Source organism: Aulonocara sp. 'chitande type north' Nkhata Bay, linkage group LG15, assembly GCF_057382095.1.
Source record: "Aulonocara sp. 'chitande type north' Nkhata Bay isolate Kocher_YH1m ecotype deep benthic linkage group LG15, A_spYH_male_GT1.1, whole genome shotgun sequence".
NCBI lineage: Eukaryota > Metazoa > Chordata > Actinopteri > Cichliformes > Cichlidae > Aulonocara > Aulonocara sp. 'chitande type north' Nkhata Bay.
The window spans coordinates 18,026,803-18,049,816 of NC_141358.1; the positions used below are offsets into that span (position 1 = coordinate 18,026,803).

At 40.1% G+C, this 23,014-nt stretch overlaps 2 protein-coding genes across 3 annotated transcripts; one reads left to right on the top strand and one right to left on the bottom strand.

Moving 5' to 3' along the window:
- Window positions 1–2,599: 2,599 nt before the first annotated feature.
- actc1a (actin alpha cardiac muscle 1a) lies at window positions 2,600–6,344 on the bottom strand. The gene is made up of 8 exons (XM_086264749.1): window positions 6,189–6,344; window positions 4,802–4,955; window positions 4,559–4,687; window positions 4,283–4,478; window positions 4,029–4,190; window positions 3,590–3,781; window positions 3,010–3,191; window positions 2,600–2,871 (listed from the first exon to the last, which is right to left on the bottom strand). Exons 2-8 carry the CDS (start codon window positions 4,928–4,930, stop codon window positions 2,728–2,730), a joined length of 1,134 nt encoding a protein of 377 aa, XP_086120875.1. The 5' UTR covers window positions 4,931–4,955; window positions 6,189–6,344; the 3' UTR covers window positions 2,600–2,727.
- A 6,002-nt stretch (window positions 6,345–12,346) lies between these two features.
- On the top strand, window positions 12,347–20,953 carry ak7a (adenylate kinase 7a). 2 transcript variants are annotated; one of them, XM_086264754.1, is made up of 18 exons: window positions 12,347–12,582; window positions 12,669–12,818; window positions 14,483–14,597; window positions 14,834–14,928; window positions 15,005–15,115; window positions 15,263–15,346; window positions 15,431–15,519; window positions 15,612–15,702; window positions 16,401–16,478; window positions 16,909–17,058; window positions 17,799–17,927; window positions 18,141–18,246; window positions 18,553–18,681; window positions 18,767–18,850; window positions 18,937–19,134; window positions 19,502–19,719; window positions 19,815–19,970; window positions 20,063–20,953. In XM_086264754.1, exons 1-18 carry the CDS (start codon window positions 12,505–12,507, stop codon window positions 20,090–20,092), a joined length of 2,091 nt encoding a protein of 696 aa, XP_086120880.1. In that variant the 5' UTR covers window positions 12,347–12,504; the 3' UTR covers window positions 20,093–20,953. The 2 variants fall into 2 exon arrangements, with proteins under 2 accessions (XP_086120880.1, XP_086120879.1); XM_086264753.1 differs by having other exon boundaries at window positions 12,348–12,582; window positions 19,812–19,970.
- The last annotated feature ends 2,061 nt before the right edge of the window (window positions 20,954–23,014 follow it).

The window sequence follows — 23,014 nt, forward strand, 5'->3', positions numbered from 1 at the left end:
AATGCTTCTTACGGAGCCACTCCTTTGTTGCCCGGGCGGTGTGTTTTGGATCATTGTCATGTTGGAAGACCCAGCCTCATTTCATCTTCAAAGTTCTCACTGATGGAAGGAGGTTTTGGCTCAAAATCTCACGATACATGGCCCCATTCATTCTGTCCTTAACACGGATCAGTCATCCTGTCCCCTTGGCAGAAAAACAGCCCCATAGCATGATGTTTCCACCCCCATGCTTCACAGTAGGTATGGTGTTCTTGGGATGCAACTCAGTATTCTTCTTCCTCCAAACACGACGAGTTGAGTTTATACCAAAAAGTTCTACTTTGGTTTCATCTGACCACATGACATTCTCCCAATCCTCTGCTGTATCATCCATGTGCTCTCTGGCAAACTTCAGACGGGCCTGGACATGCACTGGCTTCAGCAGCGGAACACGTCTGGCACTGCGGGATTTGATTCCCTGCCGTTGTAGTGTGTTACTGATGGTGACCTTTGTTACTTTGGTCCCAGCTCTCTGCAGGTCATTCACCAGGTCACCCCGTGTGGTTCTGGGATCTTTGCTCACCGTTCTCATGATCATTTTGACCCCACGGGATGAGATCTTGCGTGGAGCCCCAGATCGAGGGAGATTATCAGTGGTCTTGTATGTCTTCCATTTTCTGATGATTGCTCCCACAGTTGATTTTTTCACACCAAGCTGCTTGCCTATTGTAGATTCACTCTTCCCATCTTCCGGATTGTTAGGAATTCTGGAATCGGAATGTTCGGAATGCGGCATAGTTCCGGAATGTTCGGAATTCCAGAATCGGAATGTTCGGAATGTTCGGAATGCGACAACGTTCCGGAATTCCAGAATGCGCCATAGTTCCGGAATGTTCGGAATCGGAATGTTCGGAATGTTCGGAATGCGACAACGTTCCGGAATTCCAGAATGCGCCATAGTTCCGGAATGTTCGGAATCGGAATGTTCGGAATGTTCGGAATGTTCGGAATGCGCCAGAGTTCCGGAATGTTAGGAATTCCGGAATCGGAATGTTCGGAATGCGCCAAGGTTCCGGAATGTTAGGAATTCCGGAATCAGAATGTTCGGAATGTTTGGAATGCGCCAAGGTTCCGGAATGTTCGGAATTCCGTAATCAGAATGTTCGGAATTCCGTAATTGGAATGTTCGGAATGCGCCATAATTCCGGAATGTTCGGAATTCCGGAATGCGCCAAGGTTCCGGAATGTTCGGAATTCCGTAATCAGAATGTTCGGAATTCCGTAATTGGAATGTTCGGAATGCGCCATAATTCCGGAATGTTTGGAATTCCGGAATGCGCCAAGGTTCCGGAATGTTCGGAATTCCGGAATGCACCAAGGTTCCGGAATGGTCGGAATTCCGGAATATGCCTTAGTTTCGGAATGTTTGGAATTCCGGAATCGGAATGTTCGGAATTCCGGAATCAGAATGTTCGGAATGCGCCATATTTCCAGAATGTTCGGAATTCCGGAATGCGCTAAGGTTCCGGAATTACGGAATGCGCCATAGTTCCGGAATGTTCTGAATTCCGGAATCGGAATGTTCGGAATTCCAGAATCAGAATGTTCAGAATGCGCCAAGGTTCCGGAATGTTCGGAACTCCTCCAAGGGATTTCGTCAGATTGACGCGATATCCTCTGTGTGGAATCTAAAGACCTTTGTGATGTTAAATTGCGAAGCTTTTTACGTTCAGGGAAACGGGGTGGTCATGGCGGCACGTGGAGTTTCAATCACTCGCCAAAAAGCAGTAATCTGCTGTCACTCAAAAACACAATGTCCAATCTCTCCGGTCACAGGCATGATGAGACTCGAGCTTGGAAATGTTTGTTATGCCAATTGTCAGTAATGGCTAGAGCGCCACCTAGTGGGACGACTATAATCGTGATTGAATGAGATGAATTGTTAGCTGGTGGTTAAATGCATGAATTCCATCAATGTGACATCAGATCAGACGTGCTGGTTGTAGGTGTTGGGCGTGGCTCGACGTGCCGGGGTTCGAGGGCCCTCATAACGCTGCTTGCAGCTTTAATTTATTTTTGTTTTTTCTGATAGCAATAAAGGTAAAGCAGTGTTTCAACTATTCTATCTTGCATACCAAAATGTATAAAACTCTGTGTAAACCACAGACTGATCAAAACCAGCTTGCTATAATGTGTGTAAGACTGGCGTTATTTAGATACTAATTGATAATAATAAATGCATCAGTTTATCATTTTATTAACTGCAGGGTCTATAAGGAAAGAAAGCAGTCACAGAATAGTGTTGCTGAAGTTTTCAACCCTTTAACTATAGTAGTTGACCATCATTGTTTATTTAAGCAGTTTAACTTTTGAGCTATAGAAAACTGAAAATGCCTTGAAAAGGGCAGTTTGTTAAAATAATTAAAAGTTTATTTAGTCTTCATTAAAATGGTTTATGTAACCACTCTTTTGCTAAAAGTGCACTTTTTTTAGAGTATACTGTATATTTGTGTTGCCATCTTTTTCAAACACACTATTTATTCATCTGAAGTATTGTATTTGTTTTTCAGAATTATATTTGATGTTCTTTGGGGAAAAAGCATGACTCCAACTCTCTGGATTACTGATAAAAGGAACTATATTTATTACAACAGTACATGTATATACAGCAAAAGGAACAGTAGAAATACAGAAATAGAAGCAAAGCTGGTGTGGTTGGTTTTGAGATTTTTGGTGATGTCTGAAGATTTAGAAGCACTTCCTGTGGACGATGGAGGGGCCAGCCTCATCGTACTCCTGCTTGCTGATCCACATCTGCTGGAAGGTGGACAGAGAGGCCAGGATGGAGCCACCGATCCAGACGGAGTATTTCCTCTCAGGGGGAGCAATGATCTGGAAGGAGTGGATAGGAAAATCAGGAATGAAGTACATATTAGAACATTTTACACCATGCCAAAATTTGAACAAAAGGCTTGCTTATTTCTTCTTTGACAAAATACATTTTAATAACTTTTCACTCCTTGGACTCACTTTGATCTTCATTGTGCTGGGAGCCAGGGCAGTGATTTCTTTCTGCATACGATCAGCAATACCAGGGTACATGGTGGTACCACCAGAGAGCACGTTGTTGGCATACAGGTCCTTACGGATATCAATGTCACACTTCATGATGCTGTTGTAGGCCGTCTCATGAATGCCAGCAGACTCCATACCTGGGGAAAAGTTGTAAAGAGGTAAGTATTCATGCAGCTAACAGTGGTGGTCGTTGCAATACATTTAAGATGTAGACAATAAAACAAGAAGAAACTCAGGAGATAAAATGCTACTAGTTATCATTTACACATCATTTTAGTAAGATTCGTAAGTGTCTATGAATTAATAGCGTTATAGATATAAAGGGCTATTAGGGGAGGCTATACTGAACTCAGAACTCCAGTATAGTGTATTATGAATTATATTTATACACAGCCTATATATGGCTTTATTGTTCTTATGGGACATTAGGTCCCATGAGAACAATACACCTAAGTAGATACTACTATTGCTGGTATTGGTATGAAACCAAAATATATTTTGTGCCTTTCTGTGAATGTGCGGTGGATCGACTGACCAATAAAAGAAGGCTGGAACAAGGTCTCCGGGCAACGGAAACGCTCGTTTCCGATGGTGATGACCTGACCGTCAGGGAGTTCATAGCTCTTCTCCAGGGAGGAGGACGATGCGGCTGTGGCCATCTCATTCTCAAAGTCCAGAGCCACGTAACACAGTTTCTCCTTGATGTCACGCACAATCTCACGCTCAGCTAAATGGAGGAAATATCACAGTTCAGTCAACCAGGAAAAGTCTGTTTATATCTAGAACGTTCAGAATTCCGTTTGACAAAGCACGGTCACAGTATATGCATATTGCCTGTTCAGGAATTTGGAAACTGTAGGTAAGCTCATGTGATTAAAAGGCTAAAAATGTTGAAATAGATCACTGTTTACAGTTTACATTTTTCATTAAAATTCTGTGGGATTGTTTTTGGCTAAAGTTGGTAATTTTCTTACCAGTGGTGACAAAGGAGTAACCACGCTCAGTCAGGATCTTCATCAGGTAGTCAGTCAGGTCTCGACCAGCCAGATCCAGACGCATGATGGCGTGGGGCAGAGCATAACCTTCATAGATGGGCACATTGTGGGTCACACCATCACCGGAGTCCAGCACAATACCTGTCCAGTGAAGGCAGTAGTTTGTTAGAAGAAAATATGCACAGATTGATATGGTTTAACTTACATGCGACATTGCACAGAAGAGGGCTCACCAGTGGTACGGCCGGAGGCATAGAGGGACAGCACAGCCTGAATGGCCACATACATGGCTGGGACGTTGAAGGTCTCAAACATGATCTGGGTCATCTTTTCTCTGTTGGCTTTGGGATTGAGGGGAGCCTCTGTCAGCAGGGTGGGATGCTCCTCTGGGGCCACACGGAGCTCGTTGTAGAAGGTGTGGTGCCAGATCTGTGAATCCAGGAAAGAATGATGTTATTTGTTGACAAAAATAACATTTCAGTTTTCCCACATCTTTATATCTTTCGCACCTTCTCCATGTCGTCCCAGTTGGTGATGATGCCATGCTCGATTGGGTACTTCAGAGTCAGGATACCCCTCTTGCTCTGGGCCTCGTCTCCCACGTAGCTGTCCTTCTGACCCATACCTACCATCACACCCTGAGAATGAATAAAACAAACAAACTCAAGCTCAAGACTTAAAAACAGACATCTTGTGACAGGGCAACAAATATGTAATCTCCCAGAAACTTGGGGCCTTTCCCGTATTCCAACCTGGTGACGAGGACGTCCAACAATGGATGGGAAGACAGCACGGGGAGCATCATCACCGGCAAACCCAGCCTTGACCAGGCCAGAACCGTTGTCGCACACCAAGGCAGTGGTCTCGTCGTCGTCACACATGTTTGGTCTGTACCGGGCTGGCTTTCTATATAACACAAAAAATAGAAATTAATCAGAATTTTATGGTATATTTACAGAAATGTTTAAATGCATATTATTTCCATTTAAAGAAGCAGAAGTTCACATGAAGAAACAAAGTTGTGCAATTCTATGAAATAATGTAGCGCTATGTTCAGTATGAAGACACTTTTGAGTAGTCTAATCTCTCTGAGCCTTATAGCTGCTTGAAAAGCCAAAACAGGACCACCACCACACACTCATGGGTCTATTTTCAGCCTCTGGACTCTTGTAAAGCCCCCTCTGCCCCCACAACCCCTTCTTAGTATCTCATCGTTAAGCCAGAGCCAGTTAACAGCTGAGGCAGTGTGACTTTTGACAAGTGGCAGTGGAGGCCTGGCTCTCCTCTCAGCTGTCGCCACATAGTAGTCTCCTCTGTTTGGATGGAGACCATGTGCTTGGAGTCTTCCAGGCTCTCAGGCCTGAGCCTGCATCCCAAGTGCCAGCATCCCCTCTTTGAAGAGTCTTACCGCTGTCCTATTCTGTCTAATATGTCCTATAGTAGGCCACAACCCTGTAAACCTTAGAGACTGCTGTCTGTAACTGTGAATATGACCAAGTTACAAAAACTTGATTTTGAGAAACATAAAACTTGAATATAAAGGTATATTTTACCAATTATTATGTTCAGTAAATTAGTCTAATTATCAGTTTAGTTCAAGTAACATAACAGTTACATAAAAATCTGTAAAAAATCTTTATCTGTTGCTTTCCATACTACACAGCCCGACATTTAAATATAACCTAGAAATGTGGGAAATGACCTTTTTCAGAATGCTCTTTAACTTGTGCTAAAAACAGTAAAAACAGTAAAGCATCAGTGAGGAAGCCTTTTTAAGAAAAAATAATGAACTGATAATTTTCCTTATGTTGAGTCTAACCTGAGCTAGTGTTGTTTGCCTGTTTCTCCGAGTCAAGCATCACATATATCCTCCACCCTAAGTCTTGATGGCAACTGACTTGCCCTTATATACCGCAGCAGCCCTTAAACTATTCAGCACACACAACTTATCCTTTTACCACTCTTCAACAAAACAATAAAACATCTGCTTAGGCAAGAAACAACTTCTAGCTGTAATGAATACAGTATATCCATGTACTGGCTGTAATATACAGCAGCACTATCTGGTCATCCTCACTGACACCTATCCTCCAAAAAGCAGCATCTGAAACACAGCAATGATCCAGCAAAAGGACTCACCAAGTTGTAACCACAAGACTGGAGTTTCCACTGGGACAAAGGGGCAAGGGTGCAAGGGGTTCCTTAAATATGCCTCTGCGTCCTGGAGCTGGGGGACGGTGGGCGGGCTCAAGGGTTCACACAAGCCCAAATTAAGTGTTGCTCAGCAAAATAGTCCATTAAAGTGGATCCTGTGTCAGGAAATACCACCAATCTATAGAGATGCTGTCCTGGACATTGAATGCCATAGATAGAAGTAAGGGGGGGGGGGGGGGGGGGGGGGGGGGGGAAGCAGCAAGTGGAAAATTTATTAAAGATAGATGATTACATTATGAAGTATTTAAAAGGTACATGAAGGTTAAATGTGATAAATGACAGTGAATGTGGATCTTCTATATGATTAAGGATTTTAATGTTATATGCATGGGAGTATTATTAAAACCAATATTATTTGTACATGAAAATAGTGAATTTAGTTGTATTTTAGCTGTCAAATTATTTTTGTGGATTCTTTATAAATATAAAAGCTGAGCTTGTCGTACTCCCATCAGGGAAAAACAATCAGCTGCAAAACCATCAGTAAATAGTTTGTAATGGACATTTATGCATAGCAACACATTTCTCCCATTCATAGTTTGTGGAGCTGCCATTCAGATCCCGAGGGATGTGTTAATATGACTAAGCTCAAACAGGGTCCTGGGGATGTGGATGATTAGATGGTGTGACAGTAATACGAGATCTTGCCTGAGCAGTCTGGTTAAGGAGTCGTCTACGGTGGACCTGCCTGGGAGAGTTTGCCAACGTCGTTTGTAAAGAGTGGGGGCCATAAAATTCCAGATAGCTGAGAGGCAATCATGTAAGGGGGTAAATGGAGGGAGCTAAAGGCAGTTCCAAAACCTCCACCAGACAACAGACTCCTGGGATGGCAAATGCAAGAGTGACGAGTATCCGTTCTCTGTTCTGATTGGCTCCAGAGTGTCCTTTTAGGGAAATACAGAGCAGCAGGTGCCAGAGTCTGCACGTCGCCACACACACAGCGTAGCTCACACGCCTTATTCGTCAACTCACACTACCCCCATGTTGAAGCCAGAACAGGCAACAGCGAGTGCAGAAAGAATGTAAATACCCCCCGCAACATCAAGACTTTGAAATATTCCATTTGTAGCCATGTGCAAGGCAAAGGCACTACTAACCTACTTGTTGTTTTTTTCTACTCACATTTTTTTGACTCTCACGGTCTGTTTATACAATTCAACGTCCAAAAATTTGTTTTTTCACTGGATATCGCAACTTTCTTAAATTGTCCAGTTTATCAAATTTGCTGCGTAACGTTGGAAGGAATCTTTTCTCACCTACCATGAGCAGAATCATTTTTGTAATCAAGACAGATTTGAAAAGGATCTGGGGTCTTGTAAAGAGCTTGATATATCACTGGTGATCTCAGTGTCTATGGGGACTCCAACAAGAAAATCAGGCACGACCGCCCTGTGTTGATGTTGGATAGACTGTGCATAGATTATGTCAGGTCATATCTGAACACTGTGTTCTTCTATTTTCTATATTTACATTTTTATAGCAGCAGCAATCATAGTGCATGACCGCAGTGCTTCAGGAGTCATTTGCCCTCTGATGATCTGCAAAAGGACTTAGAATTGAAAAAAGCATTCAGATCATATAGTTGGACAAGAAAACATGAATTCCTGCTTTTACGTGCACTCATGTTGTTGGCAAAGATGGACTTTCTACATATTAAATAGATATATGTGGTAGTTAAAAATCATATTTAACTGCAACTGAGTTAAATAAAGCAGTTTTATATATGGCTCTGCATTTATTTTGGAGCTATTTATTTGAGACTTTATAGACTGTGTGTTTTATTTGTGAAGAATAAAAAAATAACTAGAATTACTGCAGTAAAGTGTAAAAGTGTTACAACAGAAATGCTCAAATATACCTGTTTCAATATGGCGTTAGTGTGTGCTCACCATAATCTGGCTTGTTGTTCTGAGCAAAAACATATGAAGCAGAAAGATCACACCAGCCTTTGGGTGAAACTGCTTCTGTGTTTTGTCAACAGCTCCCTTCAAGTCAAAGAAGCACTTTTTGGCAGTCCTATCTTTATCGCCAGGTCTTAATCAGGAAAAAAGAGAATGGTCTTAAATGGGTCATGGTTTTGAGGGACATTCGTCCTTATAAGGGAATGTAGGAAGCACACAGTATGTCTGTCTTGACAGCTGCCTCCTTTGCAGCCCCCCACGTCCACATGCACACACTTAAGCAGCTGTTAGCAACAACTGCTTCTGCACAGCCTGTTAGGTACACAGGGGTTTGTTTATCATTTGACCATTTACAATATACCTTTCAGAAAAAAAAAAGACTGCTCTACATTTTCTAAAAATGTAGTGCTACACATTAGCAATTTGAGTAAAAGTTCATTTCTTCAGCATTTGAGGACCGTAAGGTTAAGCTATAAAAAATCTGCTGAATTTAGGTTAGATTGCTTTCAAATAGTTTTTTATATCTTCTAAACCTGAGTAGGTCTGAGATTATGTAAAAACAGTTTTTTAAATGTGTGTTCCCAGAGAGCAAGGAGACACTGAAACAATGTTTAGTCAATATCAGGTGATTCTATTGAATCAACGTTGAAATCTGATGTTGACCTAACGTCACTCTTGCACCCTTATTAATACTGAAACGTCAGGTTTTGATATGAAACCAATGTTGAACGCTGACATTGATTTAACATATAATTATGACACACTGTTAATATTGAAACAATGTTAGATTCTGATATTTAAACACTGTTGAACTATGACGTTGATTTTCCACCTCTTTCGCACAGTTGGTTTCTATTGAAACAACAGTAAAATCATGACTGGAAACCTACAGTTACAAATATATACAATCTATAGCTATTTTAATCAATACTAAACTACTGCAAGTTTCCATCAATACTTAAACCACCAGATAATTGTACAAATTGGACACCCTTTATATGTTAAAAATTATGTTACAATGTATCATGTCAATAGTAATATCCCGAAAATATAAAGCATCAGAAACAACAACAAAACAAACAACAAAACAAACAACAAAAAAAGGCCAATAGACATGTATCATTTGCAAAATACTTTATTAAACGACAAAGTTTCCTTTTTACATTTCTTTGTTTCACATCACTTTTTGTTATTTACTCCGGGATGGGGATGGATGTTGGGCGCCCTGCACCACCCATACGATATGGAGCACATCTGAGCCATTTCTGGACAGCTTGAGCAAAGACAAACTCAGACATAGAGTTCACCCCTACCTGCTGCGTCAGGCCATCTAGGACAAAAATAAACACAAAAAAAAAATACAAATAACAAAAAGGGAAAAGGGGAATTAGAGCACATGAATAACCTCTTGTTAATTGTCTTCAGCTGGGAGAAAGTCTGTAAACTACTGGGCTGATAAACATGAAAGTCACCAGTAGGGATGGGTATTGATAAGATTTTAACGATTCCGATTCCATTTTCGATTCTGTTTAACGATTCGATTCTTTATCGATTCTCTTATCGATTCTTATTTTTAAAAAAGGAGAACACTAAAGTCGATTAGCTTAGAACTTTGTTTTATATCTTCTCTTTGAACAAGATAGAAATTTAGGAGTAACATGGCCTTACAAACCCAACAGTGAGATCTTAAGAGATCCACAGCCTACAGCTCTTCAATGGGGTGTCACAGGGTCCCCAGGAAAAAAAATGTAAATGTAAAATAATAAAATAAATATTCTTCTGTAGCAATAACAAAGTGTAACATAAATTATTCTGTAGCAATTACACAAGAATATCCAGAAATGTCCCTGCCTACAATTAAACACATTCACTTACCAAAGTGAAATCGGGGGCATCTGCTGTGGCAAATGGGTGCAAGCCTTTGACCACAAACTCAGTCACTGCTCGGTGACATTCGTCTATCCTGGCCTGAAAGGAGACGCTACCGGTAGACTGCAGCGAGAACTGCCAGCATCTGAGCCAGCCAGACTCTGTCTGTCTCATCACGGTCACCTAAATGCACAGTAATGGCAGGTTTTGTAATAAGGCAGCTAACATAATATGCACTGTTGTTGATTATTTACCTGCCACATTAACGGGAGAGGACGTGCAAACGTTACCGCTGCTGCTGGGTTGAGATTCATGAGTCCGGAGCGGAATTAAAAACACGACATTCATTTAAGGTTATCGTGTGTTGTGTGAGCAAATGCTTTTGCATATTCGTAGTGTTTCCTCCCTTAAATGAAATATCTACTTTGCAAGTATTGCAAGTTGCCCTGTTGTCATCCGTTCTCGTAAAGTATGACCAAACTTTTGAGCATTTGAGCCGCTGGCGCCGTGTTTCCTGCCGAGTAAATGACGCTCCGCAACGTGGTGACGTCATTCGGGGCGACTGGAATCGATAAGGGAATCGTTTGCAAAAATGGCAAACAATTCCAAGGAATTGAAACAGTGGGAACCGGTTCTTGTTGAGAACCGGTTTTCGATACCCATCCCTAGTCACCAGGCGGAAATCAGCAAACTGCCACATCACTTTGATTTTGAAAGAGCTATTAGCAGAACATTTGATATGTCTTAGCATGGTGTGCCGTGTATCCTTTCAAAAAAAGAAAACATGGGTTCCTCGGGATGTACAAACTGTACAACAAGAGGACAAAAGAAGCCGAAGACCTACGACTCCATCTCCAGAGTAACAGGACATAAAAATCTTGTTATTAAGAAAGACAAAGAAATCTAGCAAAGACTGGACAAAGGAAATGTTAAACGCACCCAGCACATCAATTGATCGCTTTATTGTTCACTTTAGGCTCATAAAACAACAATAAAAGGTCAAACTTACCAAATATGCATTTGCACAGCGCTGTCTCTTTAACCCTTTAAGACCTACCATAGAACCAAGTCCGCCAGAGCTTATAGTATATTTTTACATGCTGTGGAGCCATTTTTTGGAGCATTTCAAGTTGCTATACATCAATACAACCATTATAGCCCAAATTTTAATAATATGTCTGCATTAAGTGCATAGTAATTACATAAATTGCAAAAAAGTGCAATAAACTACAAAAAAATTGAAAATCGTTTTTGTTTTTTTAACATATATTTCTAGTTAGAGAAATTTAAGAGGCTTATCCCTCAAAACTGTAAATACAAAAAAGTTGCACAAACTAGTTTCCCACCAAAGGAAATTTATTTTAAGTGTCTTCATAGTTTTATTTTTGAGATACACCAATTTTCATATACTGCAGGAAAAACGAAAAAATATATTATAGTGCAAATTTGCAAAATAACAGCATATGCATCAAAATAAAATATTTCCAGCAGTGCAATATGAGTCCTCAGCATCCCAGAAACGACACAGAAAGTCATAAAGTCAAACATAACTTTTAAAAACACAAATATAGGCTCATATGGCCACGATGGTAAAAAACTACATTTCCGCAAAATGACGTCACTTCCGGTTTCGGGCAGTTCATGCCGGGCATGCGATAGTTCACGCTGATGGATCTTATTCTCTCTTTGAAATATTCCAGCTAATTGTTCTGCATGTAGCTAACTGTCACTTTAATGGGAAAAAAACTCACAGCCCAACCCTGTTAGCAGTCCAGAGAGGTACAGCCTCACCCTTTTTCTTCATGCTTCTATCTAAAAGGTGAAGAATTGGGCTGGAAAGGAAGAGAGGGAAAGAAGAGGAAAGAGATCTAATAGTGGGTGGAAAGAAAGCAGCAAACGAAAGCAAGGAGGCAATGAGAGGGCATAGTAGAAGCAGATAATGTTAAATGGGGAAAGAGGGCAGAAGAGAGGAAGGGGTTAAATGAGGGGGAAATGAAACATGTTAATAATGTTTAAAAGTTGTTTTAAAATGGGGGCTACTCACTTTGGAGAGCCATGAGTGACAAAATGATTTAATTAGTAACACCATTAAATAGTTAATTCATCGTGTCAATAATTAATTAAATGCCTATTCATTTCATTTAAAACACTTAATAAATTATTTCAAATTTTATTTAATTAATTAATTAACCATTGACACATTTAATTAATTATTTAATGGCGTATTTAATTAATTAATTTTGTCACTCCTGGCCCTCCATACCCCTTGCCATGGAAGCGCTCGAGAGCTAGCTAGCGAGCTTCATTGGCTCAGCCATAGCAACAGTAGCGAGTCCCTAGCAACATTTAAGAAGACTAGGTGCAAGATGGAAGTTTCTCTGTCTTTCTCGTATTTCTCATTTCCTGTTGTAAAACTTACAGTCTGGTAATAAATATAGCTTTTTAAATCACTCAAGGCGTTAGTTTTTAAAATGGGGGACAACAAGCAACAAACTAAGCGAATTTTTATCAACGATGTTGACAGATATTCCTCCAAGCACATCGCAAAGGTAAATATAGGGAAAAGAGAGTTTTTATTGTTCCTGCCTAACCAGTCACATTAGTCCATTTTAATATTATTGACTTGTCTGAACAGTTTTTAGCCTCATGCGTGGTGACCTCTGAGGATGAGGAAGAAGCAGAGGCATTAGCCTCCCATGAAGGTGAACCTGCTTTCCATGTCGTCGGTACGGTGTCTCCTTCCTCTAAAGGTGAAAAGTGGGATTTTCTACGGGAGAAATATGAGGTGAGCGAGGTGCTAAATGCGAAAGACTGTGGGACATTGTCATGATCTGGGGTTGCTCCAGTTGGTTAGGTTAGGTACTAGGTTCTAGGTACTAGGTTCTTTATTATTTGTCACATGCATAGTTATACAAGTATAACACACAGTGAAATGTAGCCTGACACGCTCCTCGACGTGTGCAAAAATTGGGGGGGGGGTAGAGGAAGAACATTATATATATATATATATATATATATATACATACATACATATAGTATATACACTGGGTGAATGTGCAGTAGTAGCAGCAAGCACGTGAATTCTGTACATTAATATGAATAGACATCTGACTATTTTACAGGATAGACAATATAAACATATTTAAAATTAAAGGAATTGAAATGTACATTGTGCCTTGGTTTAGTGTCTGGAAGAGTCCTGTCTCAGTCAGTTATAGATGATGTGAGCGGGCGGGTGTGTGTGTTTAGGGCACGGATGGCTTGGGGATAGAAGCTCCTCTTGAGTCTCTCTGTCCTTGCCCGGAAGATGCGGAACCTTCTACCAGATTGCAGAAGTTGGAACAGTTTGTTGCCAGGATGGGACGGGTCCTTCAGTATCTGCGCTGCTCTAGTCTGGCATCTCCTGGTGTAGGTGTCCTGAAGCGGGGGGAGAGCAATCCTGCAGCAGCGTTCTGCTGTACGGATCACTCTCTGGAGAGCTTTTTGGTCCTTCACACAGCTGTTCCCGAACCACGATGTCATGTTCTGTGTGAGGATGCTCTCCACAGCGCCTGTATAGAAAATCCTGAGGATCTTTGGAGAGACCCTGAACTTCTTCAGTTGTCGTAGGTGATACAGGCGCTGCCTAGCCTTTTTGGTCTGGACCTGAATGTGGGCAGCCCATGTCAGGTCTGAGGAGATGTGGACACCAAGATACTTGAAGGACTGCACCCTCTCCACTGGAGCTCCATTGATGATAATGGGCTTGTAGTCTCTGTGCTGACCCCTTCTGAAGTCCACCACCAGCTCCTTGGTCTTGCTGACGTTCAGCTGGAGGTGGTTGTCCTGGCACCACGATGCCAGATTCTTCACTTCATCCATGTAGGCCGCCTCATCGTTGTTGGAGATGGCACCCAACACCATTAGCAACATTATATGCCAAAACATTTGGGTCAGCTGAGTATGTGAATATACTGAATGAGGAGGTTTTTCCATCAATGGGTGCTTTTCTTCCCTGATGAAACAGGTATACATGCAAGATACACGCCAGGGTTCATTGGGCTTAAGGCATAAAGGAGTGGCTCTGGGAGACATTAATTTCACACATGGATTGGCCACCACAGAGTCCAGACCTTAACCCCACTGAGATTTAGTGAAAAATAAGTGCAACTCTGTATAAAAAAATGTCATGGCATTGCATAAAGTTATCCAATCGATACTCCTGCAAATGCGTGTCGTCATCAAAGCTAACGGTGGTCCTATGAATAATATGAGTATGTGACATTTTTTTGCTCCGGGCAGTGTGTTTATAGAACATCATACGTTAAGATTCTGATAAGGACAAATAATTTTAAATGCCGTATTTTTAAAACCAATTATTTTTAGACTAAGCAACTTTAATTTAAATATATTTATGGACACAGCAAGAACAATTGAACGTTTAATAGGGTATACAATTTCCTTTTGCAGTCACCAAGCAGTGATGAGCTCCTCCAGCACCTGCTGGAGTGTGATGTGGTGGTGTACAACATCTCAGAAAGTGCCACACAGCAACAGGTTGAAGAAGCAACGTGGGTTCTTACAGGTATGACTGTAAGACTTCTACAAGACCAGTGAAGGATTCGATTTTTTAAATCATAGACAAAGATTTTTAAAGGCCGGGCACCTTTAAAGGGCACTGTTTGCAAGATTGTACCTCATGTGCTCATTTTAAATGTATCGCTATCTATCTTCATGAGACAACATTTAAAAGAGACTGCATTGTTCCAATAACATGCTAATGTTGTTTGTCATCCCTGCCCGTTCTTCTTTTACAAACAGCCCTTCATAATGAGATGCTGAGCTTCACGTCTCAGAAATTGTTCATCTTAGTCTCCACTGTAATGACGTGGGCCATGACTAAACCTCAAAACCCAGTGAGTCTGGAGAAAAGCTAAACAGTGTGTGAACTTGTCAGATTTCCATGACTGAGAGTGTAATCTTACTCTTCAGGATGAAACTGATGTTCTGGTATCAGAGGAACAGTTCATAAGAAGAAGGCCTCACCCTGCATTCAGAAAACACCACAGTTTGGAAAAACTTGTGCTAAACCTGGCTAAAGGGGTAAGATTATGATGCTGAAAATCACAGAATCCTCCAAAATATGTTTTACAACAACAGGAGCAATTCATCCCAAGATTTCATAAGGATCCCAGGAAAATAAATATATCTAAAACTAACTAAAAGTGCTCTGATTTTTCAATCTTACAGAAAAAGTCCAAACTTGCCGGTTATGTTGTAGCTAGTGGCCTTCAGTATGGAAAGGGGGAGGACCTCTTTCATTACTTTTTCAAGGTAATATTAACACATTAACACATTTTTACACTGCATGTCTTTGTCTATACTGCTTGAATAATATGTATTTGATATTTCTAAAAGGTTTCTTGGCTGATGGAGTTTCCAAAAGTTCCCATATTTGGACATGGCACAAATTACATTCCCACGATTCATGTATCTGACCTTGGAGGGTGAGTTTATTTAACTGTACTTCTGCACATATGCTATATATACTTGGAGATAAATGGCACAGACCTGGACTAAATATATATTTGTCTTGCAGAGTGATCCAGAACATCATTCAACTCAGACCAAGACCAAAGTACATTGTTGCCATTGATAATTCCAGGAACACTTTAGAGGATATTGTACAGGTGATTTTGTGATTCTAATTTCAACTAGAACAGCTAGACTTTTCATTATGAAGAAAAACAGTAGATTGAAAACTACACTCACTGGCCACCTTATTAGTTATAGTAATTCAGTTGCTTGTTAATGTGAATGTTAGCATTCACATGGCAGCGACTGAGTGCACATAGCCATGTAGACATGGTCAAACCGACTTGCTGCAGTTCAAACCGAGCATCATTATAGGGAAAACTACTCACATGGGCTCACCAAAATATATATAGCAACAGCAAATAACACACCATGCCACAAAGCTCAAATCATCTCACACTTTTCTTGAAGATGACAGACAGATGACATCATTTCAGTGTACTCAAATGGCCTCGCCATTCACCCGATCAGAATCCAATAGAGCACCTTTGAGATGTGGTGGTGGATTTTGAGATCCAGCTACTGTGTGATGATGTCATGTCAAAATTTCTGAGGAATTTTTCCAGCACCTTGATGAATCTATGCCATGAAGAATTAAGGCAGCTTTGAAGGTAAAACGGTATCTAATAACTAGTAAGGAGCGCCCCATAAAGTGTCCAGTGAGTGTATTTATAGGAAGAATACTCTTTTGAGGTGATGAAAATCCAACTGAGATCCTTTGTCAGAAGTCACGTTTGGCAAAGAAGGAGAAAAAACACACAAAACAATCTCTTTCTTACCTTTATGTCTTTAGATGATAAGTCATGCGCTTGGACCAGAAGAAATTCAGAAATTACCACCACAGGAAGCGATTGTCATGAAGGCGTTTAAGGTACTGTAAACTATGTGATTTATTTTATTTCATTTTAAGATGATTTCGATTTTTTTTCTGCCTATAATGCAAAGATCTAGAGCTCTACATATAAGTATTTTAAGCAGACTACTCACCCAAGCTTAGTACTGCTATTACTGTCACTTGCAAATGTAAATGTTTTCTTTAGTCCCTGAAAGTGTTGCAATAACAGCTTGTGACACAAGGAAAAGACTCAAAAGTTTGCGTTCAATTTCTGTTGTTGAGAGATTTAAAATGTATTTTCTTTCCGAGCTGTTTGCTGTTACAACTCCAGTTTCTGTAAATATGGATCAAATAAACTATCTGCTGTTTGTTTGGCTTGTAGTAAACATCTGTGCTATTTAGATGTTTGCTGAAAAATATTTATTATCAAACACACTGTTGGTAATTTAACACCTTTTTATTTCAGCCAGAGGAACTGGAGTGCCTCGGCATCAACCTCCGCCTGGAGACCTTTATCATAAATGACTTTTTCAACCTAAGCTGGACGTCCGAAGCTGGGATGGTTGAAAACATGGATAACATTGTGCAGGAATACAAAGACGCCTGGCAGCTGCTTGTGAGTGTTCCAAGTCTGTCAAATTAAATTTCATCAATCCATTTATGCAAATTAGTGCATCTTTTAGGATGTGCTACATCATTTGCTTAAGTCATCATAAATTTTGAGAAAACCTGAAATAGAAAAGAAAATACTTTTCTCACTTTTTTCCCAGTATATTTGTATATTACACATCATTATATTACTATAGTATTATATTGTAATTCATACGTTCTGATTTGTGGAGAATTTTAAAAAAATACCATCTGGTCATTCTGCAAAAAATTTATCAGATGGTAGGCACTGCAGCTGCAGATGAGGACACTGCATTGCTCTGAATAATCAATTAAGCAACTAATTATGAAGAGCTCATCGATTCATCTTGGGATTCATGCCAGTCCATGTGTTCAATTTGAAGAGATTTTGAAAAACCTATTGAAGACCGAAAGTTGTCCCAACTGTTATCTGGAATGTGTGACAACAACGTTAGCTCTTCATTCCACTGCCGTAATCACAAGTGTTAAATACGACTGTGTGTGTAAATCATAGACAGAAAATGAGTATGAAAATGTAGGTAAAAATGTATGTATCCTACAAAATGTAGGTGTCCCACTTGGTGGCAGGAAAACTGAAAATTGAGCTACAATGCATCCAGTGTTTGTTTCTGTATCTCTCGCTTGTTCTTTCATGACAGCTGATCATTTCTGAAAAACAAAAACTTTTCTGAATCATCGACTTTTTAAAAAATTGTTCTTGTTTAGCCCATTCGAATCTTGCTGCTTGGACCTCCAGCTGTGGGGAAAACCACCCTTGCAGGAAAGCTCTGCCATCATTACCGGTTGCATCAAATCAAGCTCAAAGAGGTCCTCGAAGAGAAGATTGCACAACTGGTCAGTGGAAGCAGAACTGCACATACATACCAGACAGTTGATTTTCCTCTCACTGCTGTCCTGCAGCTACAGGAAAATGTGCTGCCCTCCTGTGGAAGTCTTTCTGTGAAGGCAGTCGATGTACTAATGCAGGTGTACTTTGAGACTTGTTATGTGGTACCAGTGACATTTAAAAATAAAGAAAATCTCTTATGTTTCTTTTGTATGCTGCAGAAGGAGATAGTAAATGGACCTAACCCTGAAAATATCAGTCAAGAGATAATGACTGCTGCACAGACACAACTGGGGAATATTCACAAAAGCATGAAAGAAAATCAAGGTTGGTAACAGAATTATAACCCTAAATAATATAATCTTGTGAGGCTGAAAACTGCAAAACACGTTTGATTTATTTAAAAATCTTTCTTTGAAGTCTTTTTCAGTCTAGGTTTTTTTTTCTTTTACTTGAAACTTACTTGAAAAGTCTCTAAAACAACACGCTTTTGTGGAAGGATGGACAGCATTGTAAATCACAATTTGTCGGGGTCTCTGTTTCGAAAGGCTTCAATTTACCCAAACTCTCAGATTCTGTGTGTCTGTGTTCAGATTTCTGTGGTTTATTCAAACTAGTGTTTTGTTCCATCAGGTCGACTGGTTGACCGTCTCCTTTTTGAAATTGTGGAAGAAAAACTAAACTCAAAGCCATGTAAGAACCAAGGCTTTGTTCTTGATGGTTTCCCTAAGACTTATGAGCAAGCGAAGATGATTTTCTCTGGTAGGTTTCATCAATTATTTGAGTCACTGTATAATCTTTTAAAGTCTTTGTCTCATAAAGTATAGCGCTTGTTTCTGTTGCTCAGATGTGAATGTGGATGAGGATGCTGGGAAAGAGGATTTGGCATTGATGTCCAAAGCACCAGCCTACAAACAGGCCATCGCTCCAGGTTGTTTATGTCTTTGTTATGTCTTTGTCTAAGCCTTTGCTGACTTATCAGAATGGACTTACTTCTGTTTCCAACATGTGTTGCAGAGTATGTTTTTGCCCTTGATGCATCAGATGACTTCCTGACAAGAAGAGTACAAGGACTTCCAGAAAACGTGGCAGAAAAAATGCGCTACACCCAGGATGAATTTGTACCTCGCCTGACAAAACACAGACAGCTCAGTGGAGCTGAGGAAACAGTGTGTGACTACTTTGATCAGATTGAGATTCACCCATTACATATCGGTACTGTCTGCAAAGCCACCACAACACTGCACTCTGATAAACTGATCACAAACAAGAGGCAAAGAGTACTGAAGAGCCCATAAATGATAAACCATGAACAGAACAGTGAAGCTGTCAAACATTTCAGAACATGTTTGGTGGATGTGAGAGTGTCCGACTGTCTCCATATTGTCTGTTTCTATTAGTCTTTTGCTCTTTTCAGCGTCAGGGGCCAGATGTATAATATTATGTAGATTCAATGTGTAACCCTATACATGTACAGAAAGGTAGAAAGTAAACTGCAACCATTATTAGCAGTCAGTTACCCACGAAAAAAAGGTCTTTCCTGTTTACAGTGGCTCTGTTTGTGTGATTTCTTCTTCTCCAGAGGTCAGGACAGATGATCCAGAATACACAGACATCATGAAGATGATCACACGGGTGGTGGGCCCTCCTAAGAATTATGGCTTGAGTCCAGAGGAGCAGGAGGAGCAGGACCAGAAAAAAGAGGAAGAGAGGAGGCAGAAACGGTCCGCAGAGGCTGCTGAGAGGAAACTGAGGAATGAGGCTGTACTGGCTGAGATGGCTGCTCAGTATGAGGACTGGGTAAGTAACACTGTGAGTGTTTCATACCAGAAGATGCAGAGGAGCAAATGACTCTTAAATACTAACTGCAGGTTAAATGATTTAATCATTAGCAGAAAAATTTATCAGAGGTGAAGAGACAAGAGAGTGAGCATCTGGAAGTTCAAGCTCTTCCCCTGCGAAACTACCTGATGAAGTATGTGATGCCCTCGCTCACTGAGGCCATGGTAAAGTGCAGCGAGATTAAACCGGAGGACCCTGTTGACTTTTTGGTATTTAAAAAAACCCCTTTCCAACAGAATTACCTTTGTTGAACATCAGTGAGCTGATACGGCAGTTGAATTTTTTTAAATTGTTTTTTCAGGCGGAATATCTTTTACGACAAGAAGAATGAGAATTGCTCCGATGAAGGCCGTGCTCCGATGCTATTGAGCAGCATTTTTATGTTGTTACACTGTTACAGTATTGTAATTAAGATGAAATGGTTTGAAGAGAATTTTGTTAAAGAATGTGTTATCTGCACACTACAAAATGAACTCAGCATTCAATTAAAAAACTTGTACAAAAAGCTCATCACCAAAAATAAATATTTAGCATTGACAGTAAAATTAACTTTTAACAGTTAATTTTTAACACACCTTAAGTATCAATTGTACTACATGCTCATAGGTGTAGTAGAAGTATGATTACAGCTCTGTCCCCTCTGAGCATCCAGCTGGTGGGTGACTCAGCTCAGACTATTGCTGAGTAAGCACTTACTGGAAGAACAACTATGCTGGGACTGGTTTTATGATAACACGGTACTATTTAGAATTAGCACTGTGTAAGGCTCTGCAGGTATTGAAGTAGAACTTTGTAAATATATTTTCATTGATATATTGTTACACCTTGTTCATATGGAATGGAATCTAATGTATTTTCTGCATATGTTAATATTTATCAAAATAATAAAAATAGATGTTGCTTTTCTAGTTATTAATAATAAAAATAAATAAAATTAAACTGCAAGGGAGAAATTCAGTGAGTAAAATTTGAGACTTCACTCCAGCCATTTTTTTTTAAATTTGTTCTTTCAACACTAGATGGAGCAGGTAGTCTTTCTGTAAACTTTACAGAGAAAGGAAAGATTGTTACTTCAGTTAATCTGTTTGGGTTTTTTTAATTATGTGTTTCTCAATTCTTCCAAATAACAAGACAGTGTTTATGTTCTGCTGTTCTGCTTTCTTGCTGTGCTGAATAAATTAGTCTGCACAAAGAAAAAGCCTTTGTTGTGATATTCTTGTAAAATATGTCATAAAATAAGAGTGGGGCATTCCTGTTGTAGTGGTCATTAAAGGCCAAGTCTGCAGTCTGCTTTGTAGTCTGTGACTGAGGAGGGAGCTGTCTCTAGGCTCACTTATGCTCCATAGAGAATACAGTGGCTTGCAAAAGTATTCGGCCCCCTTGAACTTTTCCACATTTTTTCACATTACAGCCACAAACATGAATCAATTTTTGTTGGAATTCCTTCTTGCCACAGATTCTCGATTGGATTTAGACACCAGACAGGTCAGGGATAAAGTTAATGAGAAATTTAAAGCAGGCTTAGGCTACAAAAAGGTTTCCCAAGCCTTGAACATCCCACGGAGCACTGTTCAAGTGATCTTTCAGAAATGGAAGAAGTATGGCTCAACTGTAAACCTACCGAGACAAGGCCATCCACCTAAACTCACAGGCTGAACAAGGAGAGTGCTGATCAGAAATGCAGCCAAGAGGCCCATGGTGACATGGTGATTCCCTGCAAATGTCCCGTTTGCAGTTTGCCACAAGCCATGTGGGGGACACAGCAAACATGTGGAAGAAGGTGCTCTGGTCAGATGAGACTAAAATGGAACTTTTTGGCCAAAATGCAAAACGCTATGTGTGGCGGAAAACTTAACACTGCACATCACTCTGAACACACCATGCCCACTGTCAAATATGGTGGTGGCAGCAAATATGGTGTAATAAATAATGTTACGGTGTCAAACAGTCTCAAAAAGAAATACTTGGTGTGTAAATATTTAATTTACATACAAGGCTTGTGGAGATATGGTGACAAAGAGCCTTATTTTACTCTTTATTATGATTTAATTTTTCAAAGTATACACTACGCAAACTCAAACTTCAGTTCCTGTAGTGGCCGCCCACCAGAGTCACGTTAAAATGCTATTTTTTTTACAACATTACTAATTGTTCTTTTTTGGATAGTTTCACCCTTCATACCTCTAGTGGGTGAGTTAAAACACACACACACAGTTAGCTAACCAAGTTGTGTCTGCTATGCTTTTCAAAAACATCCAAAGGTTTATGCTTAAACATTGTGTGTCTGTGCAGTGGATCAGTACAGTTTATTAATGTTTGCTAACAAACCTCTTACCCAAACTGATATGTATACTTATATATCCATTTTTTGTACCACTTGTGCCCTGTACATGAAACAAGTATTATCAGTTATTTGGAAAAAACAAACAAACTGCTTAACGCAGTCGCAAGATTCAACCTGGACTGGCTGTAAGGTAACACAGAAATAACACACCCCACATTTCTTTGAAAGTGAAGTCAATCAGATGCTTTCCAGATGGCATTGCTTGGTGCATGAAAATCTTCATGTATTTTTCTGCATTCATAATTTCATCAGTTTTAACAAGATCCACAACTGACTGAAATGTGGCTGTAAACCATTACAGAGCCTCCACCGTGTTTTACAGATGGCCATAAACACTGTTGTACCTTTCACCTGACCTCCTTTGTACATACTTGCAGTGACTTGAACCAAAAATGCTCAAATTTGGATTTATCACTTCCTGTTTTTCTGTATCTCGGTTTTTTCTGACAGGCTGCTAGATATTACTTTGCGTTGCAAGTAATATCAACCCTCCTTTTAAATTGGTGTGGTTTCAACCACCTTCTAGGGCAGCATTTCTTTCCCTCAGCCCTTGTGCCACATATTGATATATTGTTCCACATTTTGGTTGGCTCTAGTTTTTAAAAGACAACACTATATTATTGAGGTGTTTCTGATGCCTGGCTTTTCTCCTCTGGCTATGAAGAAAGCATGGAAGGCTGTCATCATGGGTCAAATTCAGGTCAAATAACCCATCACCGTCTTTTGCTGCCTTAGCTATACACAAATAATTCACCTCAAAGTTCCAAGATGTTCAGATTTCAGTAGAACTTGTACGACAGCATAAAGTAAATTAGATGCAATTACAAGAAATACTGAGAAACTACTGGGGTAAAGGTGGTGGAAGGCTTTTCAAAGACTCGTTTCATTTTTACAGGAACATGACATAAA

What these genes read in the sequence shown, in the direction of transcription:
- actc1a (XM_086264749.1), bottom strand. Translation starts at nt 4,930, where the DNA reads ATGTGTGACGACGACGAGACCACTGCCTTGGTGTGCGACAACGGTTCT. An exon ending in ACTGGGACGACATGGAGAAG is followed by an intron (nt 4,479 to 4,558) that starts GTGCGAAAGATA and finishes CTGGATTCACAG; the next exon opens with ATCTGGCACCACACCTTCTA. An exon ending in TTACTCCTTTGTCACCACTG is followed by an intron (nt 3,782 to 4,028) that starts GTAAGAAAATTA and finishes TCCTCCATTTAG; the next exon opens with CTGAGCGTGAGATTGTGCGT.
- ak7a (XM_086264753.1), top strand. Translation starts at nt 12,505, where the DNA reads ATGGGGGACAACAAGCAACAAACTAAGCGAATTTTTATCAACGATGTT. An exon ending in CAAACAGGCCATCGCTCCAG is followed by an intron (nt 18,851 to 18,936) that starts GTTGTTTATGTC and finishes CATGTGTTGCAG; the next exon opens with AGTATGTTTTTGCCCTTGAT. An exon ending in GATTCACCCATTACATATCG is followed by an intron (nt 19,135 to 19,501) that starts GTACTGTCTGCA and finishes CTTCTTCTCCAG; the next exon opens with AGGTCAGGACAGATGATCCA.